Genomic DNA, 26,209 nt, shown 5'->3' with positions numbered 1-26,209 from the left:
TACTTTCATTATAAAATGTGGACATCAGTTCAACTTGCCTGGAATAACTATGGTTCTTCCATGAATTCAATTAAATAATATATGTAAAAGTACCTAGTCATTGTTAACCATATGGTAAAACATTCAAGAGATGGTAGATATTAGTGTTATAATTATGTCATTTATCCATATTCAGCCCACCTTTGTTGACTGTGAGCTTCTGTGTGTCAGGTTCCATGGAGTATTATTGTTGATGTTCTCAGTTCTTTGCATATAGGCAGTTCATGTGTGAATTGAAAACAGAATGTGTTTGCCATGTAATGTGCATCACTATTATAAATCAGTGACTTTTATTACCTGCCAGCAGTTGCTAGAATATGGTTGAGTTGACCTTCTTCAATTTTAGTATTTTTCCATTTTTAAAGGAGTCGTTTTTGATTCTTATAGTAAGAGTCAGACCAGGTACAGTGGCTCATGCCTGTAATCCCAGCACTTTGGGAGCCTGAGACAAGAATGTTGCTTGAGCCTGGGAATTTAAGACCAGCCTAAGCAACATGGCAGAACTCCGTCTCTACAAAACATTAGCCGAATGTGGTGGCGCTAGCCTGTAGTCCCAGCTACTCAAGAGGCTGAGGCAGGAGGATCACCTGAGTCTGGGGTGGTCGAGGCTGCAGTGAGCCATGATGGTGCTACTGCACTGTAGTCTGGATGACAGAGTGAGACCGTGTCTCGAAAACATAAATAAAGATAAAAAAGTAAATAAATAAGAAAATAATTTGTCATTCTAAACAAATGTTACTTTTATTTTCTGGGATTATGTAGTAATGAGAGAAGCATATGGTTAAGCAATCCCTTTGACAGTCTACTAATTTGCTTGTTGAGAAATACTAATTGATTATGTATTATGACAGCTAGCTGTGTGTTGAGGAGCAGATTCTGATATCTAAATACACAAACTTGGGTTGATGAATTCAGCCAGTCAGAGCTATTGTTCAGTAAGGCACTAGGCAACCTGTAAGATAATCATTAAAAATATCAAATAAAGTGTCTCATTTCTGGACCACTATGTCAACATGTCAGTAAAACAAATCTATTAAGTCCTTTGATTGATCTTTCAAATTATATTATAAAATCTACCTTTGTTAAAAGTTCCTTTGGCTCAGATGTGCAAAGAGATTGAACGTAAAGTTTCCTAAAATACTTTGTCTTCTAATATTTTCTAATTATCGCAAAATATTTTGAGAATGCAAATTTCATTTAAATGTCAACCATAATTAAGCATGTACCATTTGTTTTTCTACTCAAGTTTCACAGTTTGATGGAATGTTTTCCCCACAATTTAATAAATATTTGTTTTATTTCACATGAATTAATTCAAAAGTGTGGATAAGAGCAACATATTTTAATCAACTATTGTTGTGATGGGCTAGAAAATAAATTTATTCACTAAGCAAACTGTTTACTATGCATTTGAATAGGATTTATCTTGCTTAGCATTGGCAGCCTAAGCATACAGGCAACAATTAATAGGAAAGCCAAATATGTATACTGCATACTGAGCAAAGCAACTTATTTTTTCTTGATTGTGTCATAGATCTCTAGTATCTAAAACTTTTAACTATTTACCCCATAATGTCCTGTACCTAGCTGTGTTCCAACAACACCTGTTGAAGTGAAGTAGTAGAGAAATTCTTAGGCTGTGTGAACTATGCATTTGTAATTGGTACCAAATATGTGTTTGATTTTATTTTCAGTTGCTTTCAATATTTTTAATTTGGCTTTCTATGTATACATCACACAGCTACATTTTACAAGTAGTGCTGGAGATTACTGGGTAAATGGGCACCCTATTCTTCCCTTTCTTCCACCAGCCTCTCAAAACCCCAAAGATTTTAACATCTTCAGCATGATAGTTAAAAATGCCTCCTGATAGATGGGATTAAGAGAAAGATGTGAGTGTTCTTCATCTGGCAATGCAAATGTGTGTGTGGCCAAGTTACTTTTGGCAGAATGCAGTACTACATGTGGTAGTACTTATGGTACTTACGTGCACGTCCAAATGGCACATGTTTATATTTTGTTACAATTTAAATCACATAAATTAGACATACAAAGACAAAATTTAATCATCTTGTCAATCCTTTGCAGTACAAATCAGATTTTTGACTATGCAGTCCTGATAAAATGGCAATTACATTTGAATCTGAGCATAGCATAAATTACTTTTCAAACCATTATATTGAGTACAATATATGTAAAAGAAATGCTTAATTCATTTGCTATGGTTACTTTCTTTTAAAGACTTATTTGTTCTCTGGGTGCACAGAATGATGGGGTGTAATGAAACGGAAGCTGAAAACAGATTAAAAGAGTAATTTCCATGTCAGTGTGCTTTTGCTTTACCTTCTCCTTCTGAAAATGGGCTGTTTATTCAGTGAGCTCTGTTCTTAAGTGACTGCTCAAGCTTTGGGGCACACCTTACTCCAAGTGGGACTTTAATTATTAAATTTTACTTTCTGTAGTAGTATCTGCTATTTTAAGTAGTGAAGAATCCTTGGGTGGAAGCGTAATTTCAAGGAAACATAAAACTGGAAATGGGGGACAGTTTTATAAATGAAGTATTTTAAGTTGACTTATGCAACGAACAGAATTCCAAGGGGATCTTTATTGAATATGGGTTATTATTGACCTCTGAAATCTCTTTCTCCTATTGCCATTGGCTGTTGCATCTTTGAATTTTCTTAATGGAGGAATTATGAACACTATACTCTGAGATCCTAGAGTGGAGATTCCATTTTCTGTGGATCCCAGGACCTTCGTATAAGCAAGTATGGTTGAAGGTGATATTGAGGAAGTATAACTTTATATCAGGTTTCGGACATAGCTTTTCCTAGTTTTCAAGAAAGCTGAAGTGGAAAAGGAGTTTGGGCACTTGATTATAAATGTAGGGGGGTAGAAATAGGAGTGACATTTCTTGAATACCCGTTATATACCAGACATTCTGGTATACACATTCTCTTTTTTAATATTCTTAGCTTTAAAAAAAGTGGGGAGGAGGGCTTATGATACCAGTTTAACAAGGGGGCAAAAGGAGCATATAAAATGGAAACAACTTACCCCAGGTCACATTACTCCCAAGTGTTAAGGCTGATGTTCCTTCTTTCTGGCTTTCAAAGCTAGATCTTTTCCATGATGGCATCACAGCCTTTCTCACATGGAGTGGAATATGCCATTCGTTCATGTGAGATCCTGACATGCTGGATATGATGGAGTTCCTGAAACTTCTGTATTGTCACCTGGATTGCCTGATGAGTCAAAGGAGAGAGGGTGGAACTTTGTGCCTGGGGTTTTTGCTTTTGTTTTTGTTTTTTTGAGTTGGAGTCTCCCTCTGTTGCCCAGGCTGGAGTGCAGCGGAGCGATCTCGGCTCACTGCAAGCTCTGCCTCACGGGTTCACACCATTCTCCTGCCTCAGCCTCCAGAGTAGCTGGGACTACAGGCGCCCACCACCACGCCTGGCTAATTTTTTTTTTTTTGTATTTTTAGTAGAGATGGGGTTTCACCATGTTAGCCAGGATGGTCTTGATCTCCTGACCTTGTGATCTGCCCACCTGGGTCTCCCAAAGTACTAGGATTACAGGCGTGAGCCACTGTGCCCGGCCTATGCCTGGGTTTTTGTCTGAAGGAAGGGATATATGCTAGAAAGTAGGTGTGTAATTATAAAATATGTCCAGGAAATCTTAGAAGCTTTTTGTGCTTTCTTTTTTTAACTTATGAGATCTTTACTATGATGGCCTTGTGTTACTAAATTTAGTGAGCATTGGATACTTATAGGAGAATAATGCTTTCTTTATGGACTCCACCTACCCTAATTGAAGTGATGTCTGTTATCACTTTTTAATGCTTAGTCATGAATTATGAAAGTTAAATGTGTTTCATGTGTGGACTTTACTTGAAAATGTGTACCTGAAATGGAAAGTGAAGTACTATTCTCTCCTATTGTGAGAGGCATCTCTTTTCCTATAGCCATGATTTGCTAACTGTGTCCTGTGTTAAAAAACTCTAGTTTGCTTCTCTGTAGAGAATTATGTGTGTCCAGTGGAAATCCAAGTGCCTCTTCTTGGTAGTAAGATGTGTCATGCTGTACAAGTTCAGAAGAGATACAGTAGGTGTCACCTGTCACCTAGCAACAAGCATTCTTCTTTGTGTCTTTAGCTACTTTTCATTTTTAGTCAAAATAGCTATGAAAACGTAGCACTTAGATTTGCACTTATCTCCAGAAATATTTAGATTAACCTTCAAATATTTTTAGTTCCCAAGATAACTCACTGTGACAGATGAAACAGAAATAGCTTTAAGTAGAAGAAAAGCAACTTATGTGGTAGAAACCTTGATGCGCAGAGCAAGGCAAACTTGGACCTGTTACATAACATCACAGACTGACATGCACAAAGCCTGCCTGTCAACTTCCCTAGTTGGCTTTAAAAATTACAGTAACTGAATTGAATATGTATGTAAACCTTTATTAGTTGATTTTTAAAATCGGTGCTGGAAAACACAAGATCATAACTAATGAAGCAGTGATTTGTAAACTTGAATCTAGAAGACAGAATTCCAAATAAGATTACTATATCAGCACCACCATTCAATTCACTCGAAACAGAGCAACTAAATTACCTTTGAGCAGAGAGTGAAATCCCTGGCTAGTTAGATGTCTAGAGTGTTTCTCTGTCTCTATTTAAAGATACATAAAGGGATTCTCAGAGGATCTAGCAACAAGTATACTTATGGGTCCATTTTAATACATTTAAAATGTATTAAACACTAACCTTTAAAGACTGAGAACATAATAGATCATTTAAGATGTGATGAAGAGCAAGCAATCTGGTACTGTAGTATAATATAATGCCTGTACTCTGAGGTAATTGTGACAGAGTAGCTGCTTATTTGTTAAAGTGGATAGCATTCACTTTCACTATGGCCAGGGTCACTTCTGTTGTCCAGGGTGTACTGTCTTTGAGTTATAAAGGAACTTGAGTGATCATATGTGGAAATTTCAAGACAGAAAAAGAGAAAGGAAAGAATTTAAAAATCATTCTCTATTGCTTGCAGCTACTAAAGAGAAACAGGTGTAACTGGAATTTCTCCAGTCTCTCCTCTAAAACCATGAGTATTTACCCATGGTTCCAGGCAGCAATATTTTGGTTTAAAAGTAATCTTAAAATACTTTCAAAAGTGTAATATTTTATGCCTTGCTACTTTTCATGTTTTTCATATTGAAATAAGCGACCAATCCTTTGCTTTTCTTCACCTAATGACAATTGAGAAACATTTTTGAAGCCAGGAAAATGAGGACCAAAACCATGCGTCATGAGCATTTTGATGAGGCCACTGGCCTTTAAAACTTCTGTGCTTTGGGAAGATTTACTGGATAATTTCAGAAACCTATTTGGCAGAGCTAAGTAAATTTAATTCGGAAATTGATGAGCTATTAACTGTTATTGGAAATGTGCCATTTTCCTATTTTATATCATGGCTTGCTTTTGATAGGGATTGGGGGGAAAAAACTAAAGGCCCCTTAGCATGAATAAAATTAGAGATGTATCTGTTCTATCATGTGGCCTCCATTTAGAGAAATCTTTTTTATTTCCTATTCGATATCTAGGCTGTTGATTAAAAAGTGGTAATTCTTACACGTATGACATTTAACATTTTACAGATTGCTGTATAAACATTACTGCAATTAGAGTAGGCAAGTATATAAAGCAGGTATTAGTATTATTATTATCCTTGCTTCTTGGAGAAGAAAACTGGGCATCAAAGAGGTTGAACGAGTTGCTTAAGTTCACACAGCCGGAAGATAATAGAGGTGAGACTAGGGACAGACAGGTCTTCTCAACTCTAATCTGTGTCCTCATCTGTTACCTTCATTTGTGCTACTTAAAGTATGAGGGGCTGAAAGGCAAGAGATGAATCTTGAACACTCTCTTGGGAGCCTGAATTGGATGGAAAGCAAAAACTAGTTTTGTATCAGGCCATCCAGTGCTTTAAAAACTACAGAAATATAAATTTAAATTGTAGAAGGTTGCAAATGTAGATGGTATGACAAACCACGAAGAGCCATGCCATAAGATTTGGGACTAAGACAGGGGTTCGTAAGAACCTTGACATTATCTAACTTTTTCCTTGGTTATAAAATTTACCTCTGATCAGTTTCATCCTTATGTCTTCTCCTAGTGGGAATATAAATTGGTACAGCTAAGTGCGGTAGCGTAGGATGAGGTTACCTGGGGGAGTGGTGGTTGTAGTTTGCGGTGGGCTCTGCTTGCAGGCCTTGCCTTCTTCCTGATTGGAGGCTCTTTGTGTCTGTCCAGAGGAGGCATCCTTTCCATTTGCTTAAAGGCATCATTCAGACCAGCAGAGACTCTGGTGCACACCAGATTTACACGGAAGGGTGTTTATGTGTGATTCGTAATAAAAGTCACAAATTATAAGGCAAAAGTTAAGAAGTAAATAATGATATATTCCCTCAGTGGAGTATTATGAATTTTTGGATTAAGCATTATTAAGTTTATATGAGAACATGCCTATGGCACATTAAATGAAAAAAATTATAGAACTACCCTGTGAAAAATAATGAGCCAGGTTTTGATGTACCTTGATTGAACATTCGGCTAAGAAGTTGGAACCAATTGGATTAGATATATTTTGAAGACTAGAAAGGACAAAACATCTTTGAGAACACTGTGTGTTAGGTGACTTTTTAAGTATTTCAAAGGATACCATGTTATGGTTTAATCATGTTAAATAGAGGAATTATACTCTGAATTTCAAGAGAATGTTTTTAGTCTGCCACTATAATATTAAAATGTTGGATTCCCTTTTTAGTAGCATGCCTGGTAAAAGCTGTAGTGCATATTAGGGGACATGTTTTGAGACATTGTTATAGCAAGAGAGACATATATATTTAAAACTGGAATAAAATTAAAGGCCAGTTTCCTTCACTGGTCAAGCCTTTGGAGCTTGTGAACTCTGCTGCATTTCATTTAAGGCCTTTATGAGTGAGTGAGTTCTTTTCAAATGTATGGAAACATACACAGGAAACCAGGCCCAGTGCTACGGCCCATAGACATTGGCACAGAATGGGCGCTGCTGAGAACTCCAGGGTGTGTCCCCTCTGGAGTGTAATTCCAAACGAAAAATAAAGTCGACTGTGCCTAATAAGCTGGCTCAACTGAATGCCAAAGAAAATTTGCCTCATGAAATGGAAATTCTGAAGCAAGTAACATAATGCTGAGAGAGAATACATAGGAAGACTTGCAAGATATATCCAAATAGGGCAAATGGTCTATTATAATCAGAACTCCCCAGCCCAATAATATTTAATGATTTGGTGAGATCCTAATGGTCCTGGAGATTTTGGACCTTTTAGAAACCACATAAATATTTAATTTATATTTAATTTTTAAAAGAAGGGACATATATTAATTTAGATCTTTTTTTTAAAGTTACTTGGGTATGGCTGACATGGAACCACCGAATTTATTTGTATTCATTATTTTGCACATTTGTATCAACTGTAAAGAAATAATCATTTCCCCCAATGAAACGACATTACTTTAAATTCTCTCAGTTGCTAAGAATAATGAAGCCAAGGGTTCCAGTTTGAGTATTTGGGACTTCTCTTTTATACAGGAAATTTACTTATAAACCTTTTTTTTTCTTGGCCATTTTCTCCTCAGCTGTCTCTCTCTGTTGCATCCCTTTCTTTTTATTCTCCTCCTCCCTTCCTCCCTCATTTTTGTCTAGGTCTTAATTATTTAGTGCCCAGGATCTTGTCCTAGTGTCATAACTGGTGTTTTTCCCTCTACTGCATTTTGCCCTTTGATGGCTGCTGAAGAGCAAGCCAACAACACATAGCTGAAGAAAAGATATTCCTCAGCTCTATGATCACGAGCTTAAGGAACTGTAGAATTAAGATGTATTTTTTTCCCCAAAGGAGCAATAACATCAAGTTGTAGAACTTTCTCTCATCATTTGTCTTTGTGTTTTTCTTGCAGGATCAATGTGACTCTAAGAACAAATGGATGAATGAATATCCATATGAAGAGAAAAACAATAAAGGTTGGTTAGTCAGATGTTAAAATTGCATTGAAAATATTGCTACTTTGAGCATTACTTTTGGGCAGTTTATTCTCATTAGAGTACTTTCTTGTGTGAATACGAGACAGAGGTCAGTACTTACATGTGCATATCTATCTGTAAAATGTAATTTTTCCTTTTAGCCCCTTAAAAAATTATATGGAAGCAACTCCTCATTTTTTTCCTGCAAGTCTAGCTGTAATTCTTTTCCAGAACTTAAGCTGGTATTTTAAGAATCAACTTTCAGATGAATATTAAAAAATGGAAAACTGCTTGATGCAACTGATCACTGGTACAAAAAAAGAAGCCAGATTTTGTTTAATATACATCAGTTTTCTACAAACATAATTCTAATACCAGTGCCATATGGTGCATGATTGCTGTCAAATGCAGTCCTATGCCCCTGAAGTCTCTGCTTTTCTCCTAGAAGTAGGATCATCATGGAAAACTTTAATATTTGGTTTCTTACAAATACAGTATGAATTAAAGTGTGGTGGGGGGGGGCACTGTGAATTTCAACAGTCCTCAAATGATGGGTATTACCTTATTTGTGGTAGTTGAGATTTTCTTGTAGTTTCTACTGGTTACAATGTAAAAATCATAGGTGACACTAAGAGAATTACAATATGTTAAACCATCTCTATTTCATAAGTAGGGTTTTACACTGAACAGGTCTCATACAGAAGCATGTGCCTCATAATTCCTCATGTAGCTGCTCAGCAATACAATTTCATATTTTCCTTCCCATATTACTCTTGCTGCTTCCAAATCAATGCACAACTTGCTATGTCTTTTTCTGCCAGCCTACCTTCACAGCTACTTACAAGTGATTTTCAAGGTTGTATCTTTCACTTAAATTGCCTTCTTCCATCCTCATTGCTAAAATTGCTCCTTTCTAGTATTTGTAAAGTGTTTAGACCTGTGGAGGGATATTGATTCAGATATTGTTCAAGGGAGACTTCTGCAGGTATCAGTAATGTTCTTTTTCATGACCTCAGTGTTGCCTGTGTGGGTGCATTCACTTTGTGAGGATTAACTGTACTGTGGACTTATTTGCATGTGGATCAGTGGTGTGTTAGTAAAGTGGTTCTCTGGGAGAAGGAGGGGAGAGGAGAGGCCTGATTGTAGTGTTTGTCAATTCCTGTGGTGTAATTATTCCCATTATGGATGGTTTCAAGGCTTTACCACCTGGCTTGCAAGATTCCTTAAAATTCAACAATTGGCTCTCATGAGCAGGGGATGAGCTAGCACCAGCATACCATTGATAATCCCATTTATACAGTAAAGTTAAAAATGTTATGTATTCCTTAAGACTAGAGTGGCAAAGGTAGTAAATTTACTTTTCTCTATGTAAACATGGAAATGTTCTTTACCTATCATGCAAAATGTATTTATCCCTTTCCTTTAGAAATGATGTTGAGATAGTATTTCTTTATGTTTTTGTTCAGTTGTCATTAAATTTTTATATTTGAAAAGATCAATGTTAGCTTTGTAAGTTCATAAATTTTGGCAGTGTCATTGTTCTGTAACTAATTTTTATTATGACAAATGAAGATGATGGCAAAAAGAATCATTGTGTTACTAGTTACCCTGAGGATAGACCCTGAAAATATTATGATTGACTGTAATTTATGTGATTCATTCTGAACAATTGTGCCTTATAGCTCATAATTCATGAATTCAAAAGTCTTTAAGGAGAAAGGAGCAGTGAGTATTTAATTTAATGTGTTTGTCCCATTGAGATGGAGTCTCGCTCTGTCACCCAAGTTGGAATGCAGTGGCGCGATCTCGGCTTACTGCAACCTCTGCCTTCTGGGTTCAAACATTCTCCTGCCTCAGCTTCCCAAGTAGCTGGGATTACAGGTGCGTGCCATGTTGCCTAGCTAATTTTTTGTATTTTTAGTAGAGACAGGGTTTCACCGCGTTGGCCAGGCTGGTCTTGAACATCTGACCTCAAGTGATCCTCCCACCTTGGCCTCCCAATGTGTTGGGATTATAGGCGTGAGTGACTGTGCCCAGCCTCACTGCTGTGTGTTTAAAAAATGATTTTTCATACATTTTATCCATTGTAGATGCGTTTGAACAGAGAATACATTGATGCTTGTTTTTAAGTCTGCTTGAATCAGATGCTGTTAGTTTTAACAAAGTCTGATTCAGGGAGAAAATCGCAGAGTTTGAAAATTTATCTTTTTTTACATTTCAAATACATTGACAAAGTCAATATTAAGATGAAGTTTTTAAAATGTCAGCGGTGGAAGCTGCATTGCCATAGTTGAAAAGGGATTTGAATATGGCTTTTACAACTGTTTTGTACGTTTCCAGTTTGCCAGTGGTGACAAAATCCTGCCAAGAGCCACAGAATATCACGCTGTGCCTTTCTGCTTAGGTTCTAAAATTTAAATAGCCTACTTGGGATTTATAAAATTTCTGTTGTGTCCATACTGAGAGTTTTACTTTCAGAAGCAGTCTTCATCCACCCTTTCCTTAAAAATAAAAACAAAAACAAACAACACAACTTTTGCATTAAGTTTTTCTTTACTTCATTAAGTTACTTCCTTTACTCAGCTTCATTGCACTTGGATTTGTCCCTTTACCATCTGCCTTTAGAAAACGACAAATAAATTCTAAAAAGATTCCTGTTGTCCATTATTTCCTGCTCACAAATACCAGCATAAAATCTGGTGGATACACACTTCAGCGTATTTCAGCAGTTGTCCTCTCTGTGAATATGGTGGCTTGTTGTGGACCTGGCTCCTGGCTTTGCTTCATTTTTCTTTCCCCCAGCCATTTCAATATGTTTACCCAGTGCTTCTCAGCAGCTGGCTTAGAGCAGGTGTTCAGAACATACCCATCCCACATATACATTAGTCCAGCTTATCAGAGTTCACATTAAAACTTTGCTTTGCGACTACCTCTGATGAACAGCTGCCTAACCACCTAGCATTAGCAGTGGGGTGACTTTTACTTTATGCATTTGGAAATCAAGAGAACAAGAGCAAGCCTTTCTGTGAGCGATTTCATGCCACACAAAAAGGGTTTATTTCATAGTGATGGTTGTGTAGCTTGTGGTTGCTTTAAATTTCTTTTCCAAGTTCCAAGGCTCTTTCTTCGCACAGGATAGAAGGATTGTAATAGCAGCAATCCAGCTTTTCTTCCATTTTGAACTAAGTAGCCATAGCTGCTCCAAAAGCTGCAATTAATGTAAATGAAATGGATTGTTAGCATTGGCTGCTGTAAGTGTATGTAGGGTAGTTGCCTGGACAATAAAAGTGGAATCAAAAAGAGGCAGGCCTTAGCTCTGCAATTATCTGTCTGTTTGATCTGGAACCCCAGTGCCCTCTCCTTTGGGAATTTTAACTTTCTCATCTGCAAAGAGGAACTAATAACACCTGTCCTGCCTATTTCAAGAGTTGCTATGGGTGTGAAAAAAGGACATTCTTGTGAAAAAGATTTAAAACTGTCAAGTTCTAAAAGTGTGCATGGTATTGATATTATTTGTTTTTTAGTGTAAGAGAGCTTCATGACATTGTATGATTTCACTTCACAAAGTCAGACATTTTCAGAAATCGAAGTGCCCTCAAAGGTCATTAATTCTAACATGCACTTGGTGCATGGCTACTATCCGTAAGACTTGGTTGGCTGCATTAGTGTTATGTTGAGCACGCCTTGGAATTTCTTAGTTCGTGTTACATTCATCCTATTTCCAGGCATATATAATCGTACTAAAAGTTTTTTTTTATTGAGCCACATCAATAGACTTGATAATGATACCAACTAGTGTGTGTATCATAGTATTTATTAAAATACTGTCTTGAATTGGGTCACTCCTTTTACTGTCAAGTCACTTCAGTTTTGGGTATCTTATTTATCTGGGAAATGGGAACAAAATGATATGCAGAGATTTGGGAAAGATTATGGAATTATTGAAGGAGGGAAATAGCTTCATTATTTGAAAAGATGATGCGTTGCTCATTTTAAAACCATTAAAGCATGCAAAGCCCCATCATCTCCGTGCCTCATATCTTCTGTTCATATTCGGTGAACATTATTTATAGCTTCTCTGTGTACATACATACAAATAATTGGAAACGGTTTTTTAAAAATAAGATCATATTTATACCTTGCATCTCTTACAAAGAATATTTTTTTAGTTTGCTTCCAATGGAATGAAAAAAATAATAATTGACTTTAAGCCTAGTAGATTAATTTCATATTAATATCCTTTTACCAAAATGATATTATTACTTAACAGTTAATTAAAAAAACCCAAACTTTGAATTCTGTTTTTTGAAATGACTGAATTTAACTTGAAACAGAATCTTTTGACTTTTTATTAGAAAGATGGGAAAATTAACAAAGTTTCTTCCTGACTCCCTTTTTCCTCTTTTTGTTTTACTATTCTTTTAAAATTAAGGTTATTCACATTTATTTTATGATTCTTAATGGTAATTATCAAAGCTATGTAGTATTATTACTTCCCTCAGAAATATGGAGACATGGCTTCCCTGTCATCTGGCGTTTGGTGTCACTGTGAAGTTTGAAGCAAACTGATCTTTTCACTTGTTCTTGTTTTGTTTTTTTTGTCCAGGATGCTAATGAACAATTTATTTTAAACCTGAAAGTTCAGGAACTTCATCAATTGTTTTACTTTTTGTCATTCTGCTCCATTTTTTCTTGGATCTTGCTCTTAATCTCTGAGAAGTAGAGTCTGTTTTTATGACAGGAGGTTTTAAAATTTTATTTAAAGTACACTATTTTGTTCTTCTCTTTAGTAACCCTGATAATATGTGTGATGTTTCTCCTTGATTTTCCATATCTGTGGCCTTCATCTTTAACTTTTTAATTTCACTCAGTGTGCTTTCAAGTTGAACTTTTTAAAAAACTATATTTTCAGTTAAATTATTTACTTTTTTGTTCCCAAGGTGGCTATATTTCATAGCTATGTCGACTTATTTTCGTTTCTTTTAGTTTTCTGTTATTGTATCACGTGAACCCTTGTACTTCCTGAACTTACACTTGTACCTCTGCCTTGAACTTTTTTTTAAAGAAACTTTTATGTGTAATTATTTTAATTTTTTGGAGTCTATGAAGAGATATTTGTCTAAATTCCTCATCTGTTTGCTTGGGTTATTTCTCCTGTGATTGTTCTTCATTGGCCTCTTGCTTACATTTCTCTCTCTGGCTTTTGGTATTTGCTGCTTTTACCTGCAGTTCTCATGGACTCTCCCTGAGTATCGCCTATCTTTATATGGGGCTAGTGTTTGCCAGAGCACAGTATCAGCAGGAGCACTGGTGATTTGGGTATGAGCTAGTGAGTGCAAATCTTTGACTTGATTTTGTTATTTCAAATACTGTGTAAATAAGGGTGTCATTTCCAGAGTCTGCTCTGCTTCCATTGGACAGCAGTGCCCCTTAAGTGAAGGGCTCCTGTCTTCCTTCCTTCTGCCACGTCATGAGGGAGCGCATGAACCCCTTCATGAGGGAGCTAGGCTCCACAAAAGGCAGTGCCTGTGTGTTTGTTCTTTCAACAACACTTTCTCTGCTTTCTGAGAAATTGATCTGTATTCACTTAGTCTGATGTCTATTCTAATCAAAGGGTCATTGAATAGGTCTTGTGTAACTGTGATTTTTACTTTTAGGAAATTCTGTGTTTTGTGTGAGGTTTGAGGAGCTGTTTGTCAGCTCCCAGTTGCCTCTCACATTTCACAGTATTTGACAGATGTGCTTTGATTGGGAATTTGAGTTTGTGACTTTTAACTTTCACTAAAGGTGGAGGGTTTATTTTTTATTTTTTTATTTGCTTTGCCCTTTTACAGTGGGTTTTAAAAGAAGGCTGTAAAAATGCCTTTACATTGCCATTTTGAATAACTAACCTTTTAAATGGATTTAAGGGGCACATGGAGCATATTGAACTTGCTGTGGTGTTTAAAAAAATGACTTTGTACTCGGATTGTCTGGTTTCCATCCTGGTTCTGCCAGTGTTCAGCTTTGCTTGTATATTTCAGTTGCCATGTCTGTGATATGGCAATAACAGTAATAGTTCCTACTCCATAAAATTATTGTGAAGGTTAAATGAGAAAAAAATTCTAAAGCATTTGCATATTGCCTGGTAGTTACTAGTGCTCATTAAAATAGCTGTTTTTATCATTTTAAGCTGTGTTAGTCATGTTTACAGTATAGTCAGTTTAGCTTTAGGAAAATTGGCTACTTAGACCAGCATTTGTATATTTTATTTCCTTTGACTGAAGAGCATGCTGGGATGGGTACCAGGTGTTCTTCTTATATGGCAGCTTCTGGTGTTGGGGTCTGACTGGGGACTTCCAAATTGTTCTACTCTGTGTTGATAAAGAATAGAATCATCGCCAATTCTCTTGGAGGAAATAACATTGGATATGCTGTGGTAGTTGGGGCATATGTTATTGGTTCACTTACAGAATGTTGGCAACTTCTGTCCTGTAGTGTTGCAAACACTACAATTCAAACATATATTTAGCATTTATTATTTGTTAGACACTGGGCTAGAAAGACAAATTGTATTTAGACTCTGCCTTGAAGACTTCATTATCTCAGAGATGGGCAGATAAGTTTCTACAGTTGTATGTGATTGGTGCCATAATATATTTATTAGAGCCAGGGAATTGGGATGTGGGTTCTGGGAGACTTCACATTTAAAGTGACATTTGAGCTAGACCTTGAGTTGCCCGTATGACACTGACTGGAAGAAATGGGAGCAACCAAGAAAAGTTAGTTTAGAAAAAATTCTTAGCAAATGCAAAAGGGTATATTTTTTCTTTGGGCACAAAAGTGCCTTGAAAAATTTCTTCTTAAAGATAAATGTGTGATAATCAGTGATTCCAGGGGATCTACTGGAAGTGGCAGAATGAAGGAAGACAGGGGCCCTTCTCCTAAGGGGCGCTGCTGTGCCGTGGAAGCAGAGGGGAGACTCTGGAAATGACATCTTTATTTAGACTGTATTTGAAATGACAAACACAAGTCAAAGATTTACATTTTAGCCAGAATCTGTTGAGGCTTATTTCTTTTTCTCCCTTCCTCTCCTTCCTTGTCTCACTCTCACTCTTTCCCTCTCTACCCTCCCTCTCCCTGCAGTTCCTCTTTCCTCTTCCCCCACTTCCTCTTTCCTCCCACTTCATCTACCCCCCCACTTTCTCTCTCCTCTCCCACTTCTTCTCTCCCCTCTCCAATTTCCTCTCTTCCCCTCACTTCCTCTTTCCTCCCACTTCCTCTACCCCCCCACTTTCTCTCTCCTCTCCCACTTCTTCTCTCCCCTCTCCAATTTCCTCTCTTCCCCTCACTTCCTCTCCCCCCACTTTCTCTCTGCCTCTCCCTCTCCCCTCTCCCCTCTGCCACGTCTGCTCCCTCCCTCCCTTCTTCTTTTTCTCTTCCCTGTTTACACATTTTCATTCTCTGGCCACTTGATTATAGTGGTTCTTCAGCTAAGCTATTTAGAGTACCTTACCAAAGTAATTATTATATTTTACCAGAAATTTTCAAGAGTGATCATAAAAATGATACAAGTGTCTTTCAAATATCATTTTAGTTAAAATTTTTTTACTTACTGAGAACATTATAGTGTTAAAGCAGCATAGTAATTGATTATTAAAATCATTTATTGAAGTATAATATCTACATAGTTTTATGTATCAACAGTTGTATATTATTTTAATAAGGCAGCTTCTTCCCTTCTCTCAAGCTGATGTTAGGTGAGAATTTCTTACTTTTTCTAAAGAATTTTATTTAATAATATTAATAATTATTGACTCAAGAAATGTGATTTTTTGTGTCTTACACGTAATCAGTTTTTCAGTGTATCTTATAGTCTAATGGAGTGTAAGTTTCTCAAAATTCCAATTTAAGAATCAATTGATTATTCATATTTAACATGCTGCTTCAACTATTTGTGCTTTTAGAGCAAGACACTTAATATGAAAGTGAATTTATTTTTATTAAAGGCTTTTAATTTGTTTTATATGGCCACTGTAACAAATTACCACAAACTTAGTGGTTTTGAAAAAAAACACAAATTTATCTTACAGTTCTGGTGGTCAGAAGTCCAGTGGTCTCACTGGGCTAAACTCAAAGTATTGGGAGGATTATATTCCCTTCTGGAAGTCCTAGGACTGATTCCATTTCCCTACCGGCCTCTAGAGCCTACTCAGGTTCCTTGGTCCATTCAACTCCAGCAGCTTTGGGCCAAGTCCTTCTGGTACTGCCATCTCTCTGGTTCTCCCCTTCTACCTCCCTCCTTCACATTTAAGGACTATTGTGATTACTTTGGCCTATCCTAGATAATCCAGGATGATCTCCTTATTTTAAGGTCAGGTGATTAGCAACTTTAATTCCATCTGTGACTTTCATTCCCCTTTGCCATGTAACCTAACAGATTTCAGGGATTAGGACATGGACATCTTTAGGGGGCCATTACTCTGCCAGCCACAGGTTTTCAAAAACGTAAGTGACTGTGATTGCAGGTACATGTTACCTTTGTCATAAACACGTGGTTGGGAATTTTGAAAGAATTCTCATTTTGCTAATTCCATTAATAGTCAAGCAAATTATGATTTATGTCAATCAAAATATAATTTTCTTCCTTCTTGTGATTGGAAGAAAAAAGTCCATTCAAATCACTTTTGCAGCTAAATGAAGCAAGTGATAATATTAAAATTTCCCATTATAAAAAATCTAATAAATATCTAATTTTTTGCAAACAGTAGATTGTTTACCACAGTTTCACATGGTGATACTATGGTTTTATGTGCCTTCAAAGCTAGATGAACTACTTTTAGAATTCATCAGACCTTTTGGCCTAACAAATTTTCCTTTATTTTTGTATGTTGTTATTTGTAGCGTATCTGATAAAACTGAAATCTAGTTTCAGGAAACATGTTTGGTTATCTCGTTAAAAGCTCTTGAGGTGATAGCATGCACTTACTTACAACCCATACACTTACTAAGACATCCTGTATCTCTTGCAGCTGTGGCTCCGGAGCTGTATTTAAAGTTTAGTTAATACCTAGCCAGCAGCTATCTATTGAAACTAACAGATAGGCTAAGGCTGTTGCCTCTTTCAGGGTAGTGAGATCCTTTAGATTTCAAAGAACTTTTTCTGGGGGAATTTTTTTGATTGTTTTTGTTATCAAAGTGAGGAAAAGTTCTGTATAGCTTTTTCTTTTCATCCGTCTTCACACAGCAGAGAGTCTAAGGGGAGCAAAATCTGTGAGAGGGGCCTTTTGCAGTTTTAATAGCTTCACATCTCAGGGATGACTCCTTTAATTTAGAGTGCTAATAGCTGGCATCTAGGGGAAAATGAAAGGCCACTTGACAATGAGAAGCTGGAAGATTGAGAGCAAACACATGGAGAGTCGTTAGAGCCAGGACTGTAAGTAAAAAGGGGATGGTAGTTACACAGAGTCTGGGGTTTGGGACCCTGAGCCTGGTTTAAAGCCTCCTTCTAATGTTGCACACTGTGATAATCACTGGTTGTCGGCCTTGCACCCTTCTGCCGTGAGTAATCCCTTTCCCTGTTTTCAATCATGTGCACTCAAATCGAAGGGTAGGTGTTCCTTTTTAACTGAGAGTTGGAATCTGGGCACCTTGTGACAACCACGATTTCATCATCCATTGCTGCAAAACAGAGCATCCCAGGTTAGTGGCTTAAAGCAAAAGCAGTATGTATTTTGCTCTTGAAGTGGCTACTTGGGTAGGACTTGGTGGAGTCGGCTTCTCCTTGCTCTACTCAGTGGCTGCTGAGGTTCAAAGCCTGATGACTGCAATCATGAAGACTCTCGTCGACATGTTTTCCAGTTAGTGCTGGCTCTCAGCCAGTCTGTTGGCTGCAACGCCTTCATGTGGCCAAGGCTTCCTTAACAGTAAAGCTGCGCACTAGGGAAGGTGGGTGGGGAGAACACCAGGCAGAAGCTGTGTCACCCTTGGAAGTGATGCCATGTGATTTCCCCCATATTCTGTTCATCCAGGTGATTATAAAGACAGGCTCATTAATTCAAAAGGAGGGGACATATCCCCCACCCCTTGATGGGAGAGTGGAAACATTCTGGAAGAGCACATGTGACTGGAGATACTGTAGTGAACATTTCTGGAAAACAGCATCAGCTACAGTTCATCTTCAGACTGGAGGAATCCATAACGTTTTGTTTTTCTGGAACTAGTTCTGGTGCCAAATTCTGTATCAGTTGGGGTGTGAAAAGAGAAACAGAATGAGGGGAAAGGTGCCGAATATGGGACTTAAAAGGACTTGACCTCCTATGATGGTAGGAACTAGTTAAGCACATTATGTATGGCTGTTGCTTCTATATATTTGGTGCCAGAGCTGAAATCACCAGGGCTAGCAGGGCTAGCAGTCGGGAAGGAAGGATGAGAGTGGAGCGCAGGAGAGGAAGGCCACACTGGATGTACAAGGGCACATGCCAGTCCACATAGACCCTCACTGATCATAAGCCTCTAACTTCAGAGAGGCCAGGGAACTGTGGGAGAAGCTGGCACCCTTCCCTGAGCAAGACGCATCATGGCCTATGAATAAAATAAGCAGATGAAGGCAATCCCGTGGACCAGCCGCTTCCCTGTGCCAGCGAGGAGAGCAGGCACATAGGCGACAGTGTGTATGAGCTGCACCTTCCCAGTGTGAGATGCATGCGGCAGGTGCTTCACTTCTGCCCCAAGCCCCGCCAGGATGGCTCTTATAACCCAAAAATGACGGCACGCTGCAGGGAAGACAGTTCTGAAAATGTAGACATGTAGTTGAAAATGTAGACATGTAGTTGAGATAGTTCAAATCCACCACCAAGTCTTTCCTTGCCTCTTCTCTGCCATTTCACTTGCAGCTCTACCTGCTTGCTGTCCTCCCCACCCGAGGATCTTAGATTATAGACCTCTGTTGGTTCCTGTTCTTTCCTTGATTTTCCCATTTCTGTCTGAAGCACTGCTCCTGGGACCCACCCTTGTAGTGGAGAGGACAGTGCTGTCACATGAATGGACGTCTCCACATGAGGAAGGCTCATCTGCCCTAGAATACCACCTGCCTGGATTCACTGCTTATGAATTCTGCACGACTCTGAGAACCTGCAAGATTATTTGTGGCCTCTTCTTGCTTTTTCATATGGTACTTGACTCAGTTACTGCTGTCTGTTGTGGTTGAGGCCACTCTGCTCCCTGGATTTTGGATCTTGACTTCCTGTCTGTAATGCCATAGACCAGTCAGGCTGGGGCCAGGGCTTTGTGGCCTCAGGGATTCGTGATTGAGAGTTTAGGAAAGAGAAAACATAATATGAGGAAAAGGAGGATTCTGATTTTGTACATGATGGAAATATGTGAATAATTGGGACACCAGGGACTTGTCCAGATAGTAAAGTTTAGAGCAAAGTTATGAGCAAGAATGATAGCAATAGTTTATATTCAGAATATGAATGAATAATATAAAGGCTGGGAGTAAGTTAGAGGCAAGATTGGCAGGCAGTAACTGGGAGGACACGGTGCTGGAGAACGCCTGATAAGCAGGAATGTAGTTAATTCAGACAGAGGTTCATGAACCAGAAGGCACTGATACTGGAGAGAAGAATGGGATGGGTAGTGAAAGGTCCATGCTGACATCACTAAGTTGAATCATGCTGGCACCAAGAAAGGTGGTGGCATAGGGCAGCTTCTGTACAGCAGGGCTGGAAAGCAAGTGGCTTTTTAATTGCATGTTAAGTCTTAGACTGTGCCAGGGTTGGTTGCCTGGCGTTCTGGTTGAGCCATAGTACAGGACTAGGAAACCCTGTACACTTGAACTTCCAGGAACAAAGATAAAGGGATTCCTTGGTGAGAGGAGTGATGGTAGACAGGGACAGGGTGTGAGCCTCATACTGGATAAGTATTAAGCTGCCTTATAGAGATCTTTTCAATGAATATTTGAACAAGAGAATGAATGAAATGTGAGTATGAGCAAAAGAAGGAGAATGAGAGAAAAATGAGAATGAATTTTACTTTTTTTTCTTTTTTTTTGGAAAAAAATGTTAAAGAGTATGATTATATGTGACAGAAGAAAGAAAAATGAAATCCTGAAATAAATGAAAAGTGGGTGACAGAAAACCTGAAATACTGAACATTTCTTTTATTAAGATAGAGTTTTCCAGTATGTGGTAGATGAGGGAAAGGGTCTGGTTTACAGGAGTTAACTATGAGAAAAATGGCAAGAGAGGGATTTTCCTAAGCAGTTACTCTCCATGGCTAGGCTGATATCTTGGTAAAAATGCTCTGAATGTACTGCTTAGGCTATTGTTAAATATAGTAACAAATATGAAGAGTGTTTTTTTCCTATACCAAGTGTATTTATGATTATAAATCTACACATTTGTGATAACCCAACAATTTTATAATGAGGCATCTAGCAACAAGATTTCTTTTTTATTTTTTAATGGAAGATACCCTTTCTGACAGTTGTCTTTGCCTAAGTGTACCTTTACCTTTCAATGATGGAAGATATCCTTTCTGACAGTTGTCTTTGCCTAAGTGTACCTTTACCTTTCAATGATGGAAGATATCCTTTCTGACAGTTGTCTTTGCCTAAGTGTACATTTACCTTTCAATGCATATGGGACCAAGAAAACCCCCAAAATGGAACCTCCTCCTCCTCCATTTCTTTTAGTTTGTTGAGTGTTCTGAGGATTTTCTTAACCACTTTTCCATGTGCTTTTTGTATTGCAAATTAAGTTTCTATTCATGCGTTAAAAATAAAATAACTGCTTCTGTTGTGTGATGAGCATATCACCTTAATAAAGCAAATCCTAGTCAATGAAGTTAATATTTTTCAAAATCAGACTTTGAAAGTTCTTGTTTAACCAATTAAAAGAATTAATCACTCTAGTTGACAAAGCACAGGGGAGATAATTTAAGTTATTAAGTATTTGAAAGATAAAAAAGAATATATATGTATTGACTGTGTAAGTTGTAAGCCATGATAACAGAGAAACCTAACTTAAAAAAATAGATTGTTTCCAGTATTTTTTTTCAAGACCCCTTTTAGTCCCTTTCTTAGCCTGTCTGGGCTGCTGTAACAAAATACCTTAGACTGAGTAATTTATAAATACTAGAAATGTATTGCTTAGAGTTCAGAAGCTGGGAAGTCCGAGATGAACTCTCCAGCAGATTCAGTGTCTGGCCAGGGGTTACTCTTAGCTGCATTTTCTCTTGGCAGAAGGGACAAGGCAGCTTCGTAAATCACCTCCTAAAAGGCACCGCCTCTTATTACCACTGCAGTGGAGATTAGGATTCAACACGAATTTTGGAGGGACACATTCAGACAGTAGCAGTCTCACACATAACCATTTATCCTGAATTTTGTATTATAATTTCCTTTCTTTTCATCATACATAAGTACATGTTCAAACTATGTATCATTTACTTTTGTTTGTTTTGAGACATATGAATAGTACCATACTGTTTATATTTTTATGATCTGCTTTTTTTACTTGACATTGTTGTTTTTGATATTCATTCACATTGATGCGTATAGGTAAGATTATTTATTTCCACAAATGAATAGAATTCTATTTTATGACTACACCATAATTTATCCATTTTTCAGCAATGGACATTCCTATTCTTTTAAGCTTTTTGCTATATTAAACCTGCTATGAAGAGTCGTTTAAATGTGTCCTGGTACAAATATAGAAGATTTTCTCTGGAATATATACCCAGAAATAGAATTGCTGGATTGTAGAGAAATTTTCAACTCTCCTGGATAATGTCCAATTGTTTTCCCATGTAGTTGCAACAGTTTTTTGTTTGTTTGTTTGTTTGTTTCTGAGACAGGGTCTTTGTCTCCCAGGCTGGAGTGCAGTGACACAAACACAGCTCACTGTAGCCTCAACTGCCCCGGCTCAAGCAATCCTCCTGCCTCCATATCCCAAGTAGCTGGGACTTCAGGCAGGCATCACCACGCCCGGCTAATTTTTGTATTTTTTATAGAGACAAGGTTTTGCCACGTTGCCCAGGCTGGTTTCGAACTTCTGGCCTCAAGTGATCCTCCTGTCTTGGCCTCTCAGAGTGCTGGAATTACAGGTGTGAGCCACTGTGCCCAGCCTGCAACAGTTCCTAAATAGTACTGTTTAATAGTCCCATTTTACCACGTTCATACTAACTGTGGGTGTCTGCTGACATTTGAAGATTTGTCAATCTGGTGTGCGTTAAATAGTGTCTCACTGTAGTTTTAATTGCATTTTTTTATTAATGGTTCATATGTTTATTGATTATTTGGACTTCAGCTTCTTTGGAATTATTTTTGTCTTTTGACCATTTTTCTATTGAATGGTCATCTTTTTTGGTAGGGATGATGGGGTAGATATTCAGGATTGATTAAATGTATAGAAATTATTTTCTCTGAGATGGTAGATTTTTACTTTTTATTTTGATTTAATATTTAGTTTTGTTGAATTTATAAATATGTTTAATGCTTTTTCTATTCAACTTCATCATGATAATTTTATATCCCACTGGGATATGTTTAGTAATATTTTATATAGGATATTTGCATCTATTTTCATAAGTGAGATTGGCTGTAACTTTAAAAAAAAATATTCTGACTGGGTTTTGGTAGCTATGTTAGAATCTTTTTCTGTCTTTTGGAAGAATGTGCATAAACAATTATCTACTCTTTAAGGATTTGGTAGAACCCATTTATCTGGGATGAGTGGCTTTTTGTGGGTAAAATTTGAACTTAAAATTCAATTTTTAATGGTAATAAGACCAGGTTTTCAGTTTCTTCTTGAGTCAGATTTGATAAATTGTATTTGGTTTATTGTAAGCTTTCAAATGCATTAGGGTAAGATTGTACTAGTTTGCTAGGGCTGCATAACACAGTACCACAGATTTCATGACTTAAACAACCGAAATTTATTTTCTCACATTTCTGAGGGCTAGAAGTCCAAGATAAGGTCTCAGCAGGGTGGATTTTTTTCTGAGGCCCCCTCTCTGGCTTGGAAATGGCTGTCTTCACCCTGTGCCTTCACATGGTCTTTTTTTTCTGTGTGTCTTTGTGTCCTAATCTCCTCTTCTTATAAGAACACCAGCCATTGAAGTAGGATCTACCCATATGACCTTATTTTATCATAATTACCTCTTCTGAAGTCCCTATCTCTAAATAGAGCCTCAATATTCTGAGGCTCTACAGGTTAGGACTTCAACATATGAATTTCTGAAGGGACAAAATTCAGCCCATAACAAAAATGTTCACAGTAGTCTATTATATGTTTAACCTCGCTGTATCTGTACTTATGTCTCCCCTTGTGCTTTATTTAGTTTATTTCATAATGATTGATTGCTTTTACATTATTTTTTCATTTGGTAAATATTACCAAGGATTTGACAATTTCATAGTCTTTCCAAAGCATTTCCTTTTGTTTATTTCCATTGTATCTTTCTTCTCTATTTTGTTAGCTTTGTCTTTTTCTTAAAATTTCTGAGTTTATTCTCATATTCTTTGTCTTCTAAATTTAGTTGCTGAGAAAATTAATCTTTAATTAAAAAATTTCTCTCCAGACAGCATTAGCTGTATTCCATGATTTGTGTGTGTGTGTGTGTGTGTGTGTGTGTGTGTGTGTGTGTGTTTAAAAGCAGACTGTTTTTAAAAGAAATTTTAGGTTCATAGCAAACTTGAGCAGAGTAAGTAGAAATTTCCCATAATTGCCTCTGCTCCGACACACATGTAGCCTCTCCCATTATCAACATACCCCACCAGGATGATACGTTTATTACAGTTGAGTAACCTACCTTGAGGTATCATTATCACCCAAAGTTCCTAGTTTATATTAGTGTTTCCTCTGAGTGTTGTATATTCTACGGGTTTTAACAAATGTACGATGGTACATATCCTCTGTTATAGTTTCATACAAAGCAGTTTCACTGCCATGAAAATCCTCAGTGCTCTTCCTGTTCATCCCTCTGTCTCCCCAACCCTTGGCAACCACTGATTGTTTTATTGTCTTCATAGTTTTACTTTTCAAGGATATTGCATAGTTGGAATTATAATAGCGTGTAGCCTTTTCAGATTTGCTTCTTTCACTTAGCAATATGTATGTAAGTTTCCTTCATGTCTTTTCATGACTGATAGCACACATTTCCTTTTAGTACTGAATATTTCATGGTCTGGATGTCTCAGTTTATCTGTTCACCTACTGAAGGATACCTTGGTTGGTCCCTACTTTTGGCAACTGTAAATAACACTGCTATTAACATCGGTATGCGTATTTTTGTGTAGATACAAGTTTTCAACTCATTTGGCTAAATACCAAAGAGTAAGATTACTAGATCCTTAAGCCTGGAACCTGGACTTTGGGAGGTTAAAAAATAAAAAAAGAAATGATTGGTGGATCCTAAGGTAAGAGTTAGTTTACTAACTAGGAGTCTAACAAACTGTCTTCCAAAGTGGCTGTTTCATTTTGCTTTCCCACCAGCAATGAGTGAGAGTCCTTGTTGCTCCACATGCTCGGCAACATTTGGAGTTGTCAGTGTTCTGGATTTTGGTTATTCTGAGCGTGGTGTTGTATCGTTGTTGCTTTAATTTGCATTTCCCTGATATCATATAATGTGGAATATTTTTTTCATATGCTTATTTGCCATCTTTATATCTTTTTCAGTGAGGTCTCTGTTAAGGTCTTTGGGACATTTTTTTACACTCTTTTTTTTCTGAACTTTGCGTTCTTTGCATATTTTGGATAACGGTCTTTACAGATATGTCTTTTGCAAATATTTTTCCCCAGTCTGTTACTTATCTTTTCATTCTCTTGACAGTGTCTTTCACATAGCAAAAATTTTTCATTTTAATGAAGTTCAGCTTATCAGTTATGTCTTTCATGGATTGTGTCTTTGGTTTTGTGTCTAAAAAAATCATCTTTGAACTGAGGATCATCTAGATTTTCTCTTAAGTTGTTTTCTAGGGTTTTAGAGTTTTACATTTTACTTTTAGGTCTGTGATCTGTTTGGAGTTAATTTGTATAAAAGGGTATAAGCTCTGTGGCTAGATTTAGTTTTTTGCACATGGATGTCAAGTTGTTCCAGCACCATTTGTTGGAAAGACTATCTTTGCTCCATTTTATTGCCTTCGCACCTTTGTTAAAGATTAGTTGACTATATTTATGTGGGTCTATTTCTGAACTCCATTCTGTTCCACTAATCTATTTGTTTGTTCTTTTGCCAAGACCAGACTGTCCTGATTATTACTGTAGCTTTATAGTAATTCCTGGAGTCAGGTAATGTCATTTCTTCAACATTGTTCTTCTTCAATATTATATTAACTATTCTAGGTCTTTAGCCTCTCTCCACATAAACATTAGAATTAATTTGTCAATATTACAAAATAACTTGCTAGAATCCCATGAGTTGTGAAGTATTTTCATTCAATCCTATTCATTTTTATATATTTCATTATAACTTTTTCTGAGAGTTCTGTGTTAAACCACTATACTAAATTACCAGTTCTAATTTCATTGTGTTATATTTATAGCGTGTAGTCTGTTTGATACTAATTTTTTGTGGCTTTGCTATATGGGGTAGTTCAAGGGTAATTTTTGTAAATGCTTTGTATGTGTTTGAAAAGAATGTATGTTATCTAGCTGGGCACGGTGGCTCATTCCTGTAATCCCAGCTCTGGGAGGCTGAGGTGAGCAGACCACTTTGAGCTCAGGAGTTCGAGACCAGCTTGGTCAACATGGTGAAACCCCATCTCTACAAAAAAAATACAAAAGCTAGCCGGGTGTTGGTGGCTCATGCCTGTAGTCCCAGCTATTCAGGAGGCTGAGGTGCTTCAGCCTGGGAAGTGGAGATTGCAGTGAGTCGAGATCATGCCACCGGACTCCAATCTGGGTGACAGAGTAAGATCCTGTCTCAAAAAAAAAAAAAAAGTATGTTGTCTTCTTATTGTATACATCCTTGTATATTTGCCTAATAGATAAAGCTTTCACTTACTTTTCTTAAAATTTCTGCGACCTTACTGATTTTTACTTGGCCAGTCTCCCATCAGAGATTTGTTTGAAATCTCTGATTCTAATGATGGTTCTGTCACTTTCTCCTTGTGTTTCTAAA

The 26,209-nt window shown here is 37.3% G+C and overlaps 1 protein-coding gene across 3 annotated transcripts in view; it reads left to right on the top strand.

The window, feature by feature from the left end:
* The window catches only part of KLF12 (KLF transcription factor 12), a 449,527-nt gene that overhangs the window by 132,004 nt on the left and 291,314 nt on the right, over nt 1–26,209 (top strand). For all 3 annotated transcript variants that reach the window (XM_034936790.3, XM_008952787.6, XM_008952789.5), the window contains one exon: nt 8,038–8,101. In XM_034936790.3, the coding sequence (XP_034792681.1) occupies nt 8,069–8,101 (33 nt within the window). In that variant the 5' untranslated portion in view covers nt 8,038–8,068. The remainder of the gene's footprint in view (nt 1–8,037; nt 8,102–26,209) is intronic.

This window comes from Pan paniscus, chromosome 14, assembly GCF_029289425.2.
Source record: "Pan paniscus chromosome 14, NHGRI_mPanPan1-v2.0_pri, whole genome shotgun sequence".
Classification (NCBI taxonomy): Eukaryota; Metazoa; Chordata; class Mammalia; order Primates; family Hominidae; genus Pan; species Pan paniscus.
This window is presented reverse-complemented; position numbering and strand designations above follow the sequence as displayed.